Genomic DNA, 20,405 nt, shown 5'->3' on the forward strand with positions numbered 1-20,405 from the left:
ATTGGTGTCTGGCAGGCTAAGCATTGAAAAGTTTGGGAGAAGTAGACTAGATTTTAGTGTTCTAGTAGATAACTACCTAGTTTCTCGTGTTAAGAACACAGCTGCATTTTTTCCCATATATTCAATGAATCCTATTTTCCATTAGAAAATTTTTCTACGTTATGTTTTGTGGTGAAGGACTGACAGGTAGGTCTTGGCAAACTTGAAAGAAGCTAACTTGATCCTGTGTGGCAGATATTTATGTAGAAAATAATGCCTACACTGGAGGTATTCAGGTCACCATCTAGAGAAATGCATGGTCACTAGGAGTACAGGGATTAAGTGAGTGTCATATAGCATATTGAGCAAAGCCTACCAGTCTTAGAGATCAGGCTGACTTTCCCCAAAGTTCTTATTGGGGAAAAAAATGGAAGCATAATGGTAATTTTTTTAAAATGGTAAATTTGAACAGATTATTTCAATACACAACTTTCATGAGAAGTAATTTACTATGTATTGAGACTGTGTCACTAAGAGGTGTACTGACAGTGCTCCAGATAATGTAGACTTCTGGTATGTTGTGCTGTAAATCTTAACTTTTAAAGGTAACTTTAGAATATGAGAAGATACTTTTCAGTATCTGCTAAGTCTTTGAATGTTTTAATTGGTGAAAAATGTTGGTGCCACAGTAATACATAGAAAAAGGAGTGCATTTAGAAGTTTACTCTTACTTCTGGAATGCTGTGAAAGACTTGAGTCGGAATTGCTTCCCTGTAGGATACATATCCCTGTGCTCACTATGCTATGCTTGTGAAACAAGCCTTAACACATTAAGGTCTCTGTAAACACCATTAAGGGGCAGCACAGTCAGACCTTGTGTTTTGTTTTTTTTTTTTAAGTGCTGGTGAGTGTGTTGCAGTTCTCAGCCCTTTCTCTCCTCTGTGGTAGGCCTGCACCTCAGAGCGAATGTAATGTGTAATGATGGAATTGCGCTAGATTTCAATTGTATCAGTTTTAAGTTGGTGGTAGTGAATAAAGAATGACTTGGTTAAGATAAAATTTATAGCTTTAAAAATTGGTACGTAATTCTGCTGATACTTGTTTCTGTTTCGTAAAGCTCGGTATTAGTGACCCTTACTCTGAGACATCTGGGGTAGTACCAAAATGGGCTGTATGAGCTCACATGATGTATAAAGCACATTTTACTAGATGTGCGTGAGTCTGAATCTCAGTGGTATTGTCTGGGGTTTGCTCCATCTACCTGGTAGAGGGAGCTTGTTTGACCAGGGCCTTAAAAGGAACTCAACACGCTCTTACTCTGGAAACTTAGTATGTGTGTTAATGTTTTTTTTTCTTGACTGCAGCAGTCAGGCAGTGGTGTGCTGTGTAACCACCAGGAGGCCAAACGCTGAAATAGTTCAGTGTTTCACTCTTTCTAAATTATTTTATCTTTATTCTATCTGCTGCTTGATTATTTTCCTTCTATATGACATTTGTTCTTTGTGCTCTATGGCTACAAGTATGGATTTTTTTTTTGAGTTATCTCTAACGACTTCTAAAGGATCATTTAAAGCTTTTAAATGTGTGTGATATTTATTTGACTTAAGAGGATTATCACATAATTAATGTTATCTAATGTCAACATGTTCCTTTTTTGTCTGTTTTTGCATGTTTATTGCAGCCGCTGGAACTGCTCTGGCATTCTCTAGATGAATGGCTCGTTCTTATAGCCACAGAGCTGATGAAAAACAAAAGAGACTCTGCCAACATTACTTCTATTTTACTGAAGCAAAAAGGACCAGATCACCAGGATGCTACTCCTACGCCTTCCTTTGCCGCTGCAGAAACCGAGGGCACAAAAGAGCTATCCACTGATGCTGGCGAGTTGAAAACATATGATGTTTCTGGGAAGCAGGAAGCTTGTGCTGATTGCCAGGATGTTATCTCCATGACAGCAAACAGGCTAAGTGCTGTCATTCAAGCCTTTTATATGTGCTGCTCCTGTCAGATGCCTCAGGGGTAAGGAGAGGATCCTGTTAGTTACTGCAACTGTTATATGCTTTCTTGGAAGAATTTCAGTACTGACCTGATAATATTAGTGACAGTCATGGGTAATCACTATTGAGTGCATTTTTTTTTTTTTTTTTTTTCCTTCCCTCTGTCTTTAATGGTACCAACCAGCACAGCAGAATTTCCATAGGGCTGCTGCCTCTGAACATAGCTGCGCTGGGGCAGGTTTTGTATTGAATGTCTAATGGCTCTTTGTAATCATGTGGGATGCTTGCAAATAATGTAATTTTGATCTCTCGAAACTTAGCTGTTCTTGCTTTTGGTTCTTAATGTGAAATTATCCCTGAATTTAATGTGACTATCCAACAAGAATAACTATAAGCTCAGAGAAAAATATGAGTTATCTTTGTGTATGAAAATGACAGCTGGAGCAAAAGTTGTTTGGCTATATTGCAGAAGCTTAAAATAAGGAGAATACAATCTCAAAGTAATGCTCACTTGGCAAACAGAGTTTCGTGTGGAACAGACGCTATAAGTTAGGTAAATTTAATACTCTAAGTGCCTGGTTTAAAAAGGAAAAAAGTGTGTCCGCTATAACTGAGGTCTTTGAGATTGTTACAGATTGTATTTATGAACCTGCAAGTAAAGGATCCTTTGACTCTCTTGAGTGGAAGATTAGGCAAGTATGGTAGTTTTACAAGCTTCCTGTGGAATCTAGAAGCAAGGTTCCCACTACATGACACCTTTTGGTTATCGCCAGCCACTGTAAGGGATTTTCTTTCTCTGCCAAACTGAGTGGAATAAAAGCTTTCAAGTAAGCCAGCACTGTTTGGGGCACACTCCTCTGGACACTCTGGAAGACAATCTGGGGATCAGCGTGTTCCACGAGTACCTCAGTATTTTCACTTTTAGTTTTTTTCCAGCTGGAAAAAGGAACTGCTGTTTAGCAACTTCCCTTGAAATCTCCATCAAACTTTACTAAGATAAAATGCCAGTATAATATTACTTATAGCAGCCAAATCAAAAGTAGAAATGTTAATAATAGTGATTAAGTACATTTTGCCCCAGTTTATTTCTTTATGCCAAAATTCACTTGAGGAGGTGACTGTCTCCCTGTGCCCAGGTGGCTTGCTGATGTGTCCTGCCAAATGGGTATGCTCCTATGCATAGTTTGTGCTTCAAGTTGGGGAGAACTCCTCTGGATACTACATAAGTTTAACTTAAGAATTAGGAGCCAGGAGAGTAAGAACTGTTTCAGTGACAACTGGGAGAACTCCCTTGGATACAGGAAAGTAAGGCAGAGCACACCTGAATTCTGTGTTGGTTTAGGGCTTTTCAGAACTGCGTACAGAAGAACAAAGATCTGAGACTTACTCTGTTTTACTGACGTTTTCATATTAATAGAAGTAAATGGCACAGTGGTGTAATTCAATACTGCTGCCATCTTCAAATAATATTTGAAACTATAACAAATGACACTTTCAGGGAAAATAAAATGGCTTTAATTTTAGATTTGTGTGTCTTTGTTTAGTGGAGGAGAGTAAACAGTACACCGTTTTCCATTGTTCCTAATATTCATACAATAAAGACGGCATTTCATGCTGGTTAACATTTGAAATATTGAGGTTATTTTCTTTTACTTGCCATGATGCTTTTCTTCTGCAAATGCTGATATTGAATCTAGGCATTCTTTTGTTAATGTACTGGAATACAATGTTCCAAGTTTTCGCATCAAAACTGATGAGTGTATGCGAAGTTGATTTTTTTTTTTTTTTTTTTTTTTGGTGTGTTGGGGGGGTGTTGGGGTTTTTTTTTTTTTTTGTTATCCTGGACTTTTCAAAGTACTGTTTTTCACAACCTTTCCAGGCACTTGATGAGAGGGGTTGATTCTTGTTTGCAAGTATTCATTAGCTTTTGCTGAAGCTAAAGGATCCGCCTAAGAATTTTTCTGTTTCAAAAAATACAGGAGAGAGTTGTAAATAAAAGGAGTAAAATTTGCACCTGTGTTAATCCTTACCTTGTTCTCCAGATATAAATAGGAGGAAAAAATAGAATTCCATATTAGTGTATGAGATGCTTGCCTGGCAAGTAAGTTTGTTGTTTCATGAAGCCATTAAATACCACCTTGCCCCCCATTATTAAGTTTGAGTTTGTAAGGTTATTTCTTCCTGGCTCTTTCCTCACTTTTCACAATCTACACGGTGTGTGGTGGGAGTTATATACAATGAACAAGAATACAGAACAATGTGTATCATGTATATTGTGCATATAACATCATTCTTTCCATATATATATATTTCCATTGTTGTGCTGAAAGCTGGAGGGGTTTAAGTGTATCTCCATTAGTTTGGGCTTTTCTTCTTCATGTAGATAATAAGAGTTAGTGGTGAGGTTGCTTGACCTTCTTGATTATTGTCATTTTTGCCTTTTGTATGAGCTTGTTATGAAATCTTAATGCTGCTGAGTATTTAGTTTTATGATTGACTAGTTATGTAAATAGAAATGGATGTTGTTTAATATTTTATTAAAAGAATGCAACAATTTATGTAATTCAAATTATTTTCAATATCATTAACTAAAGCATTTTTTGCACAGGATGACGTCGCCTCGTTTTATAGAGTTTGTCTGTAAACATGATGATGTCCTTAAGTGTTTTGTTAACCGGTAAGCTTTGAGAAATATGGAATTTCTAATTTCTTCCCTTTTTTTCTCCCAAAATAATTCAAACTCATATTTTTCTTCTTAATGAGTTGTCACAACAATAAACTAAAAATACCTGTGAAAATACCACATGCACTTCAGTGGTCCTGCCAAATTCGAGGGAGTGCATACTAATGATTCAGAGAGCTCAGTTAAATGAACTGCTCTGCATTTGATTGTGAGATTTAGCGAACAAATTTTTTTCACAGAGCAACAGAATAATTTCCTTAGTGGATTCTTTCCTCATCTTTCTTCCAAAAAAGCCTTCCAATTGAGGCAAATGAAAACTTTTGTTCTTCCTCAAATGTGTTGTACATACTAACTTATTAAAGGAGTCTAAACCATTTTTGAACACTTGGCTATTTCCAGAGTTTCTCTGGGACTGCCCAGTTCATAATATTGTTTCTGTCTGGAGAGCTGCTTGTAATCCACCATGCTCAAAGGATGAGGTAGTATAAGTAATTTGCAAACATGAATTAGGAAAACATTATGAAATAGAGTTTGTTGGAACTTTTCTATGTGACTAATTGCATTGTCTCTTTCTGTAGACTTCATGTATCATGAAGCATTATTATTAGATCTCTGACTAACAGACTTCTAACCTATTTTTCTTTCAGAAATCCCAAAATAATTTTTGATCACTTCCATTTTCTTCTTGAGTGTCCTGAATTAATGTCCAGATTTATGCACATCATAAAAGCTCAGGTAAATGTCAGGAGATGCTTGGTTACAAGGAATATAAAGAGTTTGTTTAATAATAACAATAGTAATAATGATAACAATTAAAAAAAATCCATTTGTGGAGGATGGAAGAACTAAGTGTCCGCTCCAGTGTTTCTGAATCTGGGATGTTGAAAGATCAGATTAAGCAGACATGGCAGCCAAATTTCTGTACTTCTAATTCTTTGAAGTACATGTTTAAGTCCAATGTTAAATAAGTCTTCATGTCCAACTTTCAGTTAAACAGTTTACTTGCTATTATTAAATTTATTTGTGCACATCTAATAGATTCAGCTTTAAAATGCTGTGATTTTTCCTTAATTGACTTTATCTTGAGATAAACCAGACGATAAATACACCACTGTTAGTTGATTTGACCACAGTTAATTAGTGATAGCTCCTTCAGTGAAACATCATGTTGTATTGTTACTCTTTGCTCTGTTTCCTACCATTTCCTTTTGTTTGGGTTTTGATTTCTTTTTTTCCCCAATTAATTTTTTTCTTATTTGTAAAATCCTTATGTCTTGCATAACCTAAACTTGCTTCTCAATTTAACATGGGACATGAATTCAAGACTAAAGCGTGACTCCCGCAGTAAGACTAGTGTAGTTAAGCAGAAAAATTAGCAAGTGAACACCACACCCCCACCTCCCCATATGGAAGTCTGCTGCTTTACATAGCAGTTTAGTGTTAAGCATATGCCATGTTTTCATCACTTACCTTTAAAAGATTATGATTGTCTATTTGTAGCTTAGGGACAGGGATGCATGTTTTTTTCTATTACGAATGAGGATGGTCTTTTGCCAATAATGAGCTATTTGAAACTCCTTCATTTAGCACACGCTGGTTTAATTTTGCTTTGTTCCCTATTAGAAAGGTTCCTTACATTAAACTGTTTTAGTCAAAGACAGAATTTGCTGAAAATAACGGTAGAATTCCTCTGACCAGACACCCTCCACGCACCCCACAATAATTTTGGGGTGTCTGTTCCAAAAGATTTATTTCTTTAGTTGTGCCTTTATTTTTAGATGTGCACTGATTTTTTGGTAATTCTGTTTTATTTTTAGGATGTGATCTAGGTGTATTTTTTACTTTTGGTTGAAATATATGTTTTTGAAATTCATTACCTATGAATAACGAAGAGACCCTGAGAACTGATGCCCTGTTAGATCAACTAAAAATACATGCTGTGAATTGTGATAGATGAGAGAGGCCATATTTGTGTCATATCTATCTTGGCAGAACTGCAAAACGTCTATCTAAATACTGAAAACAAGCTAGGACCTCCTCACCTAGGAATTGCTTTGGAATCTTTCTGGTCTCTTTGGACTGTTTTTTATTGCCAGTGAACTTTACTGCAAATACCCCTTGTTTATATCATTTGTGCTAATGTGCTCAGCTGTGGTTGGTAATAAATAGTGTTACAGAAGCCAGTGACTGACTTCTTATCTAGGTTGCTTTCCCCCCTGCTCTGGAAGAAGTTTTGTGCTATTTTTCTCTTATGTAGTGATAACTGATGGTCCAGTTATCTGCATATCAGACTTCAGCAAACACACAAGTGTATGTTTAGTCCTTTCCTCTTCCCAAAATACTGTATAGCATATTGAGATAGCACCAAGTGACTCTGCACATCTCAAAAATGAGTTGAGAAGTATGTATAACCATTTTCCAGTCATGCTTATGAGAGGGGAATTATTTGGTTGAATGCATCTGTATAATGTGGTATACCCCTTGTTTTGTAGCCATTTAAAGATCGCTGTGAATGGTTCTATGAACATCTGCATGCTGGGCAGCCAGATTCGGACATGGTGCACAGGCCTGTCAATGAAAATGACATCCTTTTGGTTCACAGAGGTATTGCATTATAAATGGAATTAGTATAGCTTTGAAATACACTGAAATATAATGAATTAAGATTAAGAAAAATAATTGGTGCTTTTTCTTTAGATTCTATTTTTAGGAGTAGCTGTGAAGTTGTTTCTAAAGCAAATTGTGCAAAACTAAAGCAGGGGATTGCTGTGAGATTTCATGGAGAAGAAGGCATGGTGGGTAAAATTGCATGGTTTTCCTTTATGGTATTTATATATGGAAATATTAATTCTGTTTCACAAGTATTGTGAAAAATCCTAATTTAAAATAAATTTTATACTTTATTAAGAAGTATGTGGTTGCCCAGTGTAACTGTTTGTGCAGTGAAAGTTCTATATACTAATATATTTTATTCTTTTGACATGCAGGGACAGGGTGTTGTGCGTGAGTGGTTTGATATCTTATCCAGTGAAATAGTTAACCCAGATTATGCCTTATTTACCCAGTCAGCTGATGGTATGTCTTTGCCTTTTTATTTTTTCCTAATTTTATGATGTCTTCTTTTATAATACAAGAGAAAAGTCACTTAATTGCTTTCAGAATGTGGGATTGTTACTTTTTATAAGCAACACTGGCAGAATTGTTTTCATATATACAGAGAAGTGATCTATTCATTGTACATTATCATAACTACAGATGAAACATTTTTCCTAATTTGAAGTTTCCTTGATTTTGTTCTCTCTTTTGTAAGAGGAGAACGAGTTGTTGGTTTTAATGAGTCCATCATATTTCTGCCTGTTAGTAGAAGGACATAACACTTTGAGGGCAGCATAGAAAGTGTTTTCCACGGGGAACTGTGGAGATATTCCTTTATTTTCTTTTAGAAATCCATGAATTCAGTCAGTTAATTTTTGTAGTAAAACCAGATGTTGATCTCAAAGGTCTACCTTGTATTTGACTTTTTGTCTTTGGGGTGCTTCATATAAAGCTAATCTTTATCAATAAAAGATTTCACATCAGCATCAGTGATAAATGTTTTGCATTCTACCTTACAAAGTCTTGGGAAGTGTAAAGGAAGTCGGTCAACAGAACAGGCTGTGCTGTAGATAGTTCCTGAAAGTTAAAAGGAAAAGTTCAGGGATGCCTGAAGTGTTCTTTTCTAAGGACACCGGGACTGGACTGTTTTCTGTCTGCATCTGTCTGGAGCCAGATGAAAGGAAATACACGCATTCTGATCCTTCCTTTGGGCATGTTCACAAGTTGATACTGTGAATTGTGGCCCATTAGAGTAAGCGAGAAATGCATATAGCAATATAGTAAGATGGAGGACCAAATTTAGCAGATCATGATTACCCTTATGTTAATTATTTCAGAGTGGTGCCATGGAAAGTGGCTAAGCAGTATCATTGTAATAATAGGATGCCATTACATTCTGATACATTTCTTTCTGACATCTTTTTGGCATAAGCAAAAACCCCCAGATAATCTTCTAAAACCTCCAAATAAAACACTTTCAGTGGTTTCAGATGCTTAGTGTATTTGTTAAATATGAACTTCACTTAAAAAGTAATGAAACATGATAATATTTTATTTTATAGGAACAACTTTCCAGCCCAACAGCAACTCTTCTGTAAATCCAGACCATTTGAACTACTTCCGTTTTGCAGGACAGATCCTGGGGCTAGCTCTGAATCACAGGCAGTTGGTGAACATCTACTTCACGAGATCATTCTACAAGCATATTCTTGGTATGGTTTTATTAAAATTCTGTTTATTAGTCGTCTAAGCAGTAAACCTTTTCCTTTTTTACTTTTTTGTGTTTTAAAAGGGAAAAAGTCTTTGGAAATAAATGTTTTGCTAAACTTTTACATACATGAGTCATGGCATAGTACGGCAGTAATTGCTATTCCAGTCTGAGCCTCTGTTAGCAACTGTTATAGTTGCAAAATACAGAGATACATTAGCAAAACTATGTAGGAAATTCTATACAGTTAGCAACTTTTAATAAAATAGCTAATCTTACAGTTTATATTTAAATATGAATCTTAAATTAAAACCAAGGAAGGCATCATTAATCTGTCTGAAGCATAATAATGTAACTTAGTTGTCTTTAATGTTGCTGACTAGGAATACCTGAAAGGCAGACTAGTGTAGTCAGTTGGTTTTGTGGTGTGTGTGATTCTTTGCATCACAGTTGTGAAATTCATCTGTCCTGCAATGTAACTTCATTCTTGAGAAAGGAAACTTAATCGTTCCCTAGCTAACTCAGGACAGACTCTACAAAGTTGATAATGTTAATGAACTCTGGCAAAAAATCTGTTAAGCATCTTTATTGTGTCTGAAGTTCTTCAGTCATGTAATGCTTTAATAAGGTGAATCCATACACTTACTGTAGCATTCAGAAGGATTGATCAGAAGTCTTTATAAAAATATAAACTTTTCCTTTTAATAGAGAAGTACCGCCATTAGCTGGTAGTATCTGTGGTATAGGGCTCTTCTCTGCTCTTCTTTGAGAACCTTTGTGTTTCTTGATTGTTGAACATGATGCCCCTGTTCTGCATTCTCATGAAAAACTTTGCCTCTTTAATGAAGGTGTGATGGAAGGATAAGTTCCCTTTGCATTCCTGTTACTCCTCTAAGTACATAAATTCCTTTGCTACTGCATGCAGAATTTCCTTTGTGTTTAAGCACTGTTCTTTCAATCTTCTTTAGCTTGATGTCAGAAGTTTTACTTTTCCTCAAGAACCACTCCTTATTTTAAGACCTGTCAAGGTTTTCAAGGAATTATTTGCCTCTCATTCTGTTTTTCTGTAATGATTCTGTCTACCGACGGTCTTCTGGTGATGTTTGCTGAGACCAGGACAGATTGACTTTTAACTTCAGATTTGCTGTTTCTCTTCCCTGAAAGTGTTCAGGAAACACTGCTGCTGTTGTTGATGGTGCAGGCTCAGTCATCTTTATCAAGATCTTCTTGACAAAGGGTATTTTACTTCTCTCCCTCAGTAGCGCTTTCTGCTGCAGGAGAGTGACTGTGTACTGGGTAAGAGGCAATGGAGGGCAGCCAATCTGAAGCAGCACCATGTTGGCAGTGCCTCATCAGGCTTCCCTATTGATTGATCTTCACATATGGAAGCAGTTCCAAAGCAGACATACCTTTGTATGGCACAATTTGGCACAGACTTAAGGTTTGGCCTCTGACATCAAGAGATGCCTCTGTGTGAGCAGAAGAATGACACTCACAGGCTAATCTTAATGTGATGTATTCACAAATGAGAAAAATGTATTTTTCTGCTGTTCAGTGACACCTTGAAAATAGTCAAGTGTTGCTCTTGTCATCTCTTTTGGAAATGACTACTAATGAATTTGGGTTCTTTTCTAATTTGACTCCGGATTAAATACTGTATTTGTTGGTTTCTGAACTGACAACCTATTGTTTAATTTTTATATATATATATACATTTTATTTTTTTTTTCCCTAGAGTAACTACTGCAGACCAAACAGCAGTGAGTGAGTAGTCTCTTAATGAGATCTCACCACTCCCTCTTAGTAAGGTCTTGTCATTCTGTTGAGCAGGCATCCTGGAACTCTAGAGGTTTGTGCACATTCAACTTCTTTCAGTTCAAAAGGTTCACAGGTTTTTATCACTTTGTGTTATTGATCAGACACAGAGAACTCTAAAAATTACACCTCCGCTTTCCGAAGTAGTTGCTTTTTCTGCGTCAGGCACAGTAGTTTGTTTAAACCTTTCTAAGGCCTTTTCCCTCAGCTTTGTGCATCTCTTCTGTTCTTGTTTAAGGAACCTGAGTTGCACAGCAGCAGATGCTTCTGAAGAGCTTTTGTTTTATTTTTGTTTCGGGTTCAGCTGTGGGTTATGCTAGCTGTTGTTCATGCCAAATACAAGTTACCAGGTTACAGTCATAGAGATTCCCTTCAGCTGCTTGTCAGGCCTTAAGTAATGGAATATGGAATCTTTCAAAGTCTGAGATTGTTTCCATTCCGTTTGGTTTCTCACATTGTGCTGAGATCCTTGTTTTCTGTAGCCTTTCCTGTTGATGGCATTGAATCCACCAGTTGTGTGGTAAGACCCCCTGTGTCTGAGGAACAGTGTGAAACTCTTTCAAAGAAACTCTTCTCTTTAGTCAACAGACATGACGTGGAAGTGCCTTAATTAGGAGCCAAAATCTGTATAAACAAATGTAACTACTTTTTTGAGACTCAGGTGGGTGCATCACCTTTTTTCATTGTGGTGGACTGAGATCTTTCTGCAGCAGTGTCTGGTAGGCAAGGGGTAAGGACAGATCACCAACCTAAGTGATTACTGAACTAATGGACAACTAATGTGCTTTACAAGATGCTAGATATGTAGTTTGCATTATTTTGTGTATGTCATAATCAAACATTATTCCATAGGTCTTCATGTTTATTAGGGCTGCACTCTATTACAGATGTAGAATTGAGGCAGAAATACAGTCAGAAATTAATAAGGCCTCCTAGGTTTGTTTTTCTCAAACTTCCTATTTGTTTGCCTTCTGCTTAAACAGGGGAGGAGAAGATAGTTTCACTAGTGCTGTTGTCCAGTTATTTTGTTTTTTTTCTAAGGAGCCAATTACTTTTCTATTTGGAAAAGGAAACTTCCACCTCCAACCCACAAAGACACATAGCAGATACATTCATAACTGTGCTATCTGGTGTTGGATTAAAGTCCCATCTTTCACAGTATAATAGAAAATACTCCTTGGCATAGCATAGACAAAAATGAAAATTAATTTCTGGGTCATTGTATTTTGAGCTGGAGGCCTTAAATCCTTGAATACTTACTGAGCTTGTCTCAGAGCTTACCTGTAGCTTTTTGAAGTTGTGTTGCATAGAAATACCTGTTTTTCACAATTCTGCTAAGATAGATTTATCTTCCTTTTCAAACTACAGGTGCCTTAAGGGTACAGCAACAGAAAGATACATATTATTTCAAGGGATTCAAATTCTGTCCTGGTAAATCTGACAGTTTCTTTATAACTGCCTGGCTTGAGTCTATTGATTGGTAATATTTTCTGTCAAGCAAATGTATGAGCTTAGTACTTTGGTCTCACAACATGCTTCTGAGTGTAGTCTCATCATAATGCTCCAGTTCAGTTTCTTCTCTAAAGGAGTCTCCTATTCCTGCTTTTCAGTCTCCTTTTCCCACATGTTTTGCTTATATCCCTCAGAGACATCATTATTTCCACATTTCATGTTTGAAATGCACATATGCCAAATGCACATATGCTTACTAGTTGGCAAAACGCACAGTCCTCTAGAAACTACTAGACAGCTGTTAGATTATTTTTTTTTCTTTTGAGAGTCAACCATGAAAATTCATTAGTGAATTATCTGTCCTTTTCAAAGTGGAGCATTGCTTGATTTTATTTGAAAAAGAATGCCTTGTAGCTTGTGTGCACAGCATTTCAGCACTAGTCAGCTCTTCCAGGGAAATACTTTAACACTTTTTGTGCTTAGATGTTTGCATTGCCTGCTAACTTCTCAGTTTTGTGTTACTCTCTGGGGTACTGCTTCCGTAGTCCATCGCATGCTAAGACTTCTAATGGGTACCCTGTGACACTTCATAATGCACATAAAATGGTGAAGCAGAGTACTTCCCGGTAACTAGCTTTTTTCTAAACCTACTACCATGCTCACTCCCTGCCTCTTTTCTCAGATATTTGTCTGTCTTGGTAGAATTCAAGTGTCTGTCATGACAGTTAAAGTAATTGGGGTTTGCTTTTGTGCCCAAACTCAGGGTCACCTTGTTCTGGACACATTTGCTCAAATTTGAGTGCCATGTCTGTGAAGGGGCTCTAAATGGGCAGGTTTTGTACTTGGATAAAAGTCAAACTTCTAGCAACTTTCCTCTTAATGCTTCTAAATGACTTGAAAGTTCAGTTTGAAAATGTAAAATTCCTATAAATAATTTTTTTCATCTGTATAGTAGATCTCATAGCAAACATGATCGAAAGAAAGAAAACTGAAAAGGGTTTTCTAAGTACAGAAAGATTGTTTCCTGCTCCCCTCTTGTTCCTCCAGGTATTTTCTGGGGGAAAAGGTGTTATTCTATAAAAAAATATGATACGTGGGAAAACCTTAAGATTTTTTTAGGAAACTCATTTAACGTTGTGTGTTCTGTATGGGTAGATGCTTTTATTGCAATCCATTAGTGAGCTAAAATTGTGCAAATTGTTGCTCAAGTGGTATGCCATTTGCTTCACTGGAAAGAAAAACATAAAGAGGAAATTTGATTCTTTAATACTTCTAGAATGTACTAAGTACAGCTCTGCTGTAGTTGGTGAATCTTTTTCCTATTACTGCATTATTCTGATTGCTCTCTAGAGGGCAATCTTCTACCACATATTGTTAGAACCCTTTTTGCTTTATCCTGCTTATTTGAGGGGTTTTGTTTCTTTGTTTTTTTCCTAGGTATACCTGTAAATTATCAGGATGTAGCGTCTATTGATCCAGAGTATGCAAAGAACTTGCAGTGGATTTTAGATAATGATATCAGTGATCTGGGTTTAGAGCTGACCTTCTCTGTTGAGACCGATGTGTTTGGAGCAATGGAAGAAGTGCCATTGAAGCCAGGGGGTGCAAGTATACTTGTTACACAGGAAAATAAGGTGAGTATACAGGTCTCTTCAGAAGTTAATAGTATAAAAAAATCAATTGGACTGACTTTCTGAATATCTGGAAGCATAAATGGTATACCTCTTTTAAAGGAAATACACAAAAGAGTGCCAACACGCTTCCCCCTTTTCCTAGTTTAGCATGTTATACAAATAGTGCTAGTTAAAACTTTTGAAAGTGATCAGGTTTGAGGTTCTTTCTCACAGAATTTTTGGAAGGAAAGTAGGATCAGCTTTAAATGAAGAGTTCATTTTAAAAGTTACAAATATTCCTAAATTTAAGTCATGGATATATATACCAGGAAGGTAAAACAGTAGGAACCGTTGAAATTAAAACTGTAGGTAATGTTGCAAAACGTGCTGCCTGCTAGGGTAGTCTATGGCACTGGATTGCTCTGCGGTAACATAGAGGTAGTTAACAGAGTAAAAGGCTGCAGGAAGCTTTTTCAGCCATTTGCAAGTCACTTGGTGTGTGCGGAAATAATCTACCTTTTTAATTTACTGTAATAGTAACAGCTTGGAAAGTCCCTGAATTCTCTGCAGCGTTAGTTCAAAACCAAATCTGGTAAAACACAGACAGATTTTGGAAATCATGTAGAAATTAGGATAGATATCAGTCTAGTTGAATTCTGAAGTTACCCATGAGATAGTTTTGTGTAACCGCAGGAGTCTCATTGCTTAATCTGCAATTTTTTGTATCATTTACTCTTTTGATCCTGATGTCTGCTTTTCATTTGTGTTGAGCTAGCCTAACTCGTTTTGTATACACAGAATTCATTCAGTTTTACTCATGTAGATAGCTGCTGTATTGGTAAATGGCCACTTGGTGTCAGCATGTGTCCTAACAAAATTTTTGTGTTTGAGCAATTGGCACTGCGTTATTTTATGCATAATCCTTATTCTCATTAAGGCAGAGTGTCATTCCAAACCCAGAAATATATATTGTTAGCCTGATTTTGCCTGTTTCCTGCAGTATATTCATTCATGAAAGAATACAGATGGTAAAATAAGTTTAATTGTGAAGGCAGTGGGTGATTAACTTCTTTATTACCTATCAGAGAAAGCAAGGATGTTGATTCTTGTTTCTGGGCAGTCTCAGTTTCTCAGTATATAAAATAGATGTACTTGACATAAATTGTGGTTTCATAACAACTACTTAAAAGCTATTATCAGTTAGCATGAAATTAGAATTTTGCCCACATAAGGATGCTACCCGTTAGTAGCTTAAATTGCTCTGTTAACTTCTGACTAGGAGCACAGACTGAAAAGGGTGGTTGAATCTGATGCATCTGATCTAGCTCATCACTTCCTCAACTGTGAGGAAGGATGAGACTTTGCGTAGCTTTTATTTGAGAGGTGGTAAGAAACAGATGAATGTTGTGGGAGCTTTGAAACTTAATATTAATTGATCTTTTAATTTGAAGCTGCAAGATGTGTAAGATGGCACTGTCTCTTTCTTGTTCACTGATTTTTGACGGTGATGAACCAAGTTGTTGAAAATTGTAGATCTGTGTTTTAGTGATGTTAGGGGATTTTTCCTAATTTCTTTAGTGCAAAATGGTTTTGCAGTATGTTTGAGCTTAACAGTTCTAGCAGGTTTAACAGGAGAGTGTCTGCTTTACTTTATAAAACATCTTTCTTTTTTCCCTGCATGAGATATCTTGCTTTTTTTTCTGCCTTTACCTCAGGAATAAAAGATTGCTGTTTAAAACTCATTGTATTTGCTGTACCTCTGGGAGAACAAAATTCAGCTTCTAAAGGAATTTGCTGTGTATGCACACTTGCAGATTACCTGTTTAGAGGATGGCACTTTCAAAAATGAATTTTCGAGTGAATCTTTATTCCTTTAAAAAAAAAAAAAAAAAAAAAAAAGGCAAACCAACAAACCCACAAAAAAAACACATACCAAAACCTCACAGAGCTGCAAAAAATCCATGTCCTTCTTACTCAAAACCAAAATAAAAGAGAATAAATGCCCCATTGAGCAGCAGTAGTAATAGCTGTTTGTAAAAAGTTGTTTCCTTTGAATGAAGGAATTTTCTTTTTTGTATCAGCTGTGTAATAGGTGAATGGTTGTGCAACTGTACAACACAAGTGTTCCAGTCTTGCAATTGGAGCGTCCACGTAGTGAAGTATCAATTATAGTAGTGGCTCAACTGCCTTTTGTCATGGTAATGGGGAGACTTCAAAGGGAAAAGTCAGGTGTTGTCCAGTGTCCATGCTAGGCATTTCTCTTTGTTCTTTGCTGTACATATTTTTGCAGCTTTCTACTAACATTTTAGGAAAAAGGTAAAATTAGAGCTAGGCAAAGTTTGTCCGTATGCTATTTCAAAAGATGGTGCATATCTCCACAATGCTGTGGCTTTCTGTGGCCTCCCAGGACTTGTCTGTCTGGGCTGCCTGTGCTGTTTGGCAGTAAAAAATTACATATTCCCTCCTCTCCCCCCCTCCCCCCCAACAGCTTTGGAAGGGAGCTGCTTTTTGAACCTGAACATAATAATGAATACTGATCCTTGTCTCACAGTTGTGAAATCAGGGAAGCATAATCTCTGCTTGATCTACCTCAAAGGAAAATACAGAACAACTCCTCACCCAAACTAGACTTTCTCGTCATGTTTGTGATGCCTGTCTAGTGTGTGTTCAGTCAAATCTCCCCTCTTAAAAGAAGGCTGGATTGTACCTTTTATGCACTATCTAGGAATGCATATGTAGATCTGAAATTATGTAGGTATTTGTTCTGTAATGTGCTCCTAAGGCTTCTGAGAGGGAGTAAAATCTAAGTGAAGTGAACAGAGAAAAACAAATTTTTTTATTTTTTTTTTTTAACTGACAAATACTATGCAAATTCTATCATATGACAGCTATGGGCTGCAAGCATACACCAGTGCTGATAGTCAGGATGCTCGGCTATACCAGGCTGTTTGTTTAAAACATTTTTTCTTACACCTAAAGCACAGCGACTGTTTTCTCTCATAATGAAAGAGTTCAAAGTAAATATTTTTGTAATGCAGAAAATGTGTCATTTTTTTCTAATAGATTTTTTGAAAAATAAGATTGCGAATTTTTCTTTCTACAACCCTGTTTTCTGAATAGTCTAATTCAACTTCAGAGATACAAAACAAGCATTTCAGAATATTGAAAACCAGTGTTAAGGCTATGTTCCAGTCCTGATAATGCTAAAAGCTTCTGATTTCTTCCCGGAGCTCATAAGATGTGTTCACAGAGGCCAATTTTTGTCTAGTGCAGTTAATCTCCTTTGGCTACCCCTCTCATTCTTTAGAGAAGGGGGAGTGCCTTCAGTTTCACTGGCAGTAGAAGCAACCTAGGGAGCTGACTGGATTGAAACTAGATTTTTGGGAACAGTTCTGCAGTTGAAGATATGATTAGGTAATGTTCCTTTTCTTCAGAGCATTTCACAGATTGTTTTCTCACTCTAATAAAATGGTGGTAATGCATTTAAAAATATCTTCCAACTGCAAAGCAAATGACAACCCCTCTATACTGTGAATGTAAGGATCTGCCTTTGAAAAATATTCTTCTCTTTTGAAATGTTCCGTGCTTCATTCTGTTATTCTGAAAGGGAGGAAATAAAGAATGCTTGGCTGCTTTTGTGCAGGTTTAGTTTAGTTTAATGGTTTTTAAAATTAAAAATCAAGGTGGTATTTTTGTAAGATTATTGTCTTGAAGGAAGGAGATAGTTGAGACGGTTTAATTGGGAGATATATTTCATGATTTCATTATTAAAAATCATGATTCATTACTTTGAAACTGAGTACTTTATTCAGGAATAAATTTTGTTCTCAAGTCAAAATCTCTCTTTTTGAGTAAAGAAACTTTATTAGACTTACGTAGTTTTTTCAGGGTAGATGAGATGTTTACACAGCCTTATTGTTGGCACTTTTGTCTGTCTCATTCTAAAAACCTTCCTCCATTAACCACCTCCTAGGCTTTTGAGTTTTCAACAAAACCAAAGTTCTGGTGGATTCCTTTTCTAACTGGCATCTTCTAAAGGGGATGGAGCTCCCACATCTCTAAAGCATGCAAACTATGATACTGTAATTTCATATATGTAAATTTCTGGCTTTTTGCCTTTTCAAAAACTGGAGAGATTTTTCAAGACTTTCTTGAAAGCATTGAAATTAAGACAGCAAAGCTTCAGGGATAAGTAATCTATTCTGTTAGAGTTTGAGGGATAGGGGGAAAGCAAGAAAGCTTTTTGGCTCACAAATATTCCTGCAGTAGCTTCCCCTTTTTCCTGAGTTATTCCAGCTTGCTTAATAGAATATTTTTCTTTACAAATCTTGCCTTGTTTATGTCCTTAGATGATCACAGTGCTGGTTGTATTAGATGCAGGCATGACAAACTGAGTGTTATTCAGTGCCTTTATTTTACTCCAATTCCCTGTTGTGTGGGTGTTTTTTTGGGGTTTTTTTTTTTGTGGGTTTTTTTTTGTGGGTTTTTTTTTTTTTTTTTGTGTGTGTGTGTTTTGTTTTGTTTGTGTGTTTTTTGGATTTTTTGTTTTGGGGTTTTTTTTGTGGGTTTTTTTTTTTTTACTGGTTTGTGTTAAGATTTGAACATTTCTGTTTGGGAAGGGAAGAAAGGGGAAGAGCAGAAGGGCTCTGAAGTCTTAGGGGTCTTCTGGATTATTTTGGGTTACTTCTGTGTGTGAAAAGTGCATAGGGACTCCTAATATCTTACAGGAGATGAGATTTGTATGTATTGAGGGCTGCATTTGTGCGTGTGCATTTGCATGAGCACTATCTGTTCTTGCTATTATATATCTTAATGGCTTTTTCTGCGTTGCAGGCTGAGTATGTCCAGCTTGTCACAGAGCTTAGAATGACAAGAGCCATTCAGCCTCAGATAAATGCCTTTTTACAAGGCTTCCATATGTTCATTCCACCGTCTTTGATCCAGCTTTTTGATGAATATGAACTGGTAAGCAGAAATGCCTATACTTTTTAAAAATACTTTGTTCAGCATACTTCATCAGTAATGCAGTGATGTAGAAATAGAGCTCAGTACCCAGAAAATAAACATTTTCTTTCACTCCATTTTGCTTCCTGGACATCTTATCAGTCAGGATCTCAATATCTGTATTCCTGCTTATCCTTATTACTTAGAATGACCATCTTCTTGGAATGCAATAACTTCATGTGCCAGTGATAAATGTCTTAAATTATAATTTCAAGATGGAATCAGGATGTTGTGGCCTTTAAGCCTTTTCATATTTTCTTTGAGGAGGACAGAAGTCCTTTAAAAGTAAGGAGTTGTGTCTATTGTCTTTACTTTTTCTGAGGCACAGAATCAAATTCGAGGAACTTTTTGTGGTGGTTTGATCTGTAACCAACACATCTCAAGTTTTGTCTCAAGTAATGCCAAAAATCAGCGCTTTTATCTTTTAGGTTCTTTGGCAATAATTTTTCACTCTTAATCCTGTGTACTTAAGTGAAACAGATCGTGTGAAGTTGCCTGAGTTGAAGGATCTTCCTGTATTAAAATTCAGTCGTAGGTTCCATAAGGTTGTAACTAAATGGAGAAAGCACTGTAATTTTTATACTACTTAAAGCATTACTTCTTAAAATAGCATAAACACTTGAAATTAATGGTTAGTCAGGAGGACTAATGGCAATCTGTGTGCTTCTTCCGAAGGAGCTTTTGCTGTCTGGTATGCCAGAAATTGATGTGAATGATTGGTTAAAAAATACAGAATACACCAGTGGCTATGAAAGAGGAGACCAAGTTATTCAGGTAAAAATAATTTTCTTGAATAGTGTAGACTATTGCATTTTAACCCAAAAAAAGGTGCTGCTGCTGCTGTCATTTTCTGTATGTCTTCATGAAAGCTTATTATGGCTGAAATTTGTGGGGTTTTTTATACTATATTCCTACATTAAGTGACTTTCATAGGAAAGTTTCCACCATTTAAGTAACAAACGCATAAATATTCCATTTATTGTTTTACCATTATCTTTTCAAGTACTACAAGTATTGAATGGAAAATAAAAACTAACTTATTTTTCATTTAGTGGTTCTGGGATGTCGTGGAAGAGCTAACTCAGGAAGAGAGAGTATTGCTGTTACAGTTCGTTACTGGCAGGTGAGAAACTCTTAAGTAACAACAAATATGTTGTCTGGATACGCAGAAATAAGTCAAGAGACTTCACATTACTATACTAGATCACTTAACTAGAAACTTTTGCATACTTCGTGTTCTATATGTTGATCAAAGTAGACAAAGTGTGTGTTAATACTTTAGCTGCCTGTACTGCCAGCAAAATGATTGATAATGTATTTATTATACCTGACTAATTTGCAAGAGGCCTTTGTTGCTGTCCCAGGCAATTTTTAAGAAGGCAGTAGTGAATTTAACTGCACTTTATATTCTTCTTCCCGTTGCATATTTATGTGGCTCTTGGCTTCTCCAGTAATCAATATAGGCTTTAATACACGAGATAACTAGGGATCACTTCAGTCAGTGTAAACAGAACAAAGCTGAGTTGAATTTAACATTAGTGCAGTGTGTCAAGATCAAG

At 36.4% G+C, this 20,405-nt stretch overlaps 1 protein-coding gene across 9 annotated transcripts in view; it reads left to right on the forward strand.

The window, feature by feature from the left end:
* The window catches only part of HACE1 (HECT domain and ankyrin repeat containing E3 ubiquitin protein ligase 1), a 53,095-nt gene that overhangs the window by 24,999 nt on the left and 7,691 nt on the right, over positions 1-20,405 (forward strand). For 7 of the 9 annotated variants that reach the window (XM_030489665.1, XM_030489666.1, XM_030489669.1 and 4 more), the window contains 11 exons: positions 1,661-1,998; positions 4,585-4,653; positions 5,307-5,394; positions 7,152-7,263; positions 7,357-7,454; positions 7,647-7,734; positions 8,817-8,966; positions 13,667-13,863; positions 18,676-18,807; positions 19,522-19,620; positions 19,899-19,969. In XM_030489665.1, the coding sequence (XP_030345525.1) occupies positions 1,661-1,998; positions 4,585-4,653; positions 5,307-5,394; positions 7,152-7,263; positions 7,357-7,454; positions 7,647-7,734; positions 8,817-8,966; positions 13,667-13,863; positions 18,676-18,807; positions 19,522-19,620; positions 19,899-19,969 (1,442 nt within the window). Of the gene's footprint in view, positions 1-1,660; positions 1,999-4,584; positions 4,654-5,306; positions 5,395-7,151; positions 7,264-7,356; positions 7,455-7,646; positions 7,735-8,816; positions 8,967-13,666; positions 13,864-16,326; positions 16,594-18,675; positions 18,808-19,521; positions 19,621-19,898; positions 19,970-20,405 lie in introns of those variants that run through there. The other 2 variants (XR_003991858.1, XM_030489667.1) reach the window with 2 other exon arrangements.

The sequence above is a fragment of the Strigops habroptila genome, chromosome 6, assembly GCF_004027225.2.
Source record: "Strigops habroptila isolate Jane chromosome 6, bStrHab1.2.pri, whole genome shotgun sequence".
NCBI classification, from domain to species: domain Eukaryota; kingdom Metazoa; phylum Chordata; class Aves; order Psittaciformes; family Psittacidae; genus Strigops; species Strigops habroptila.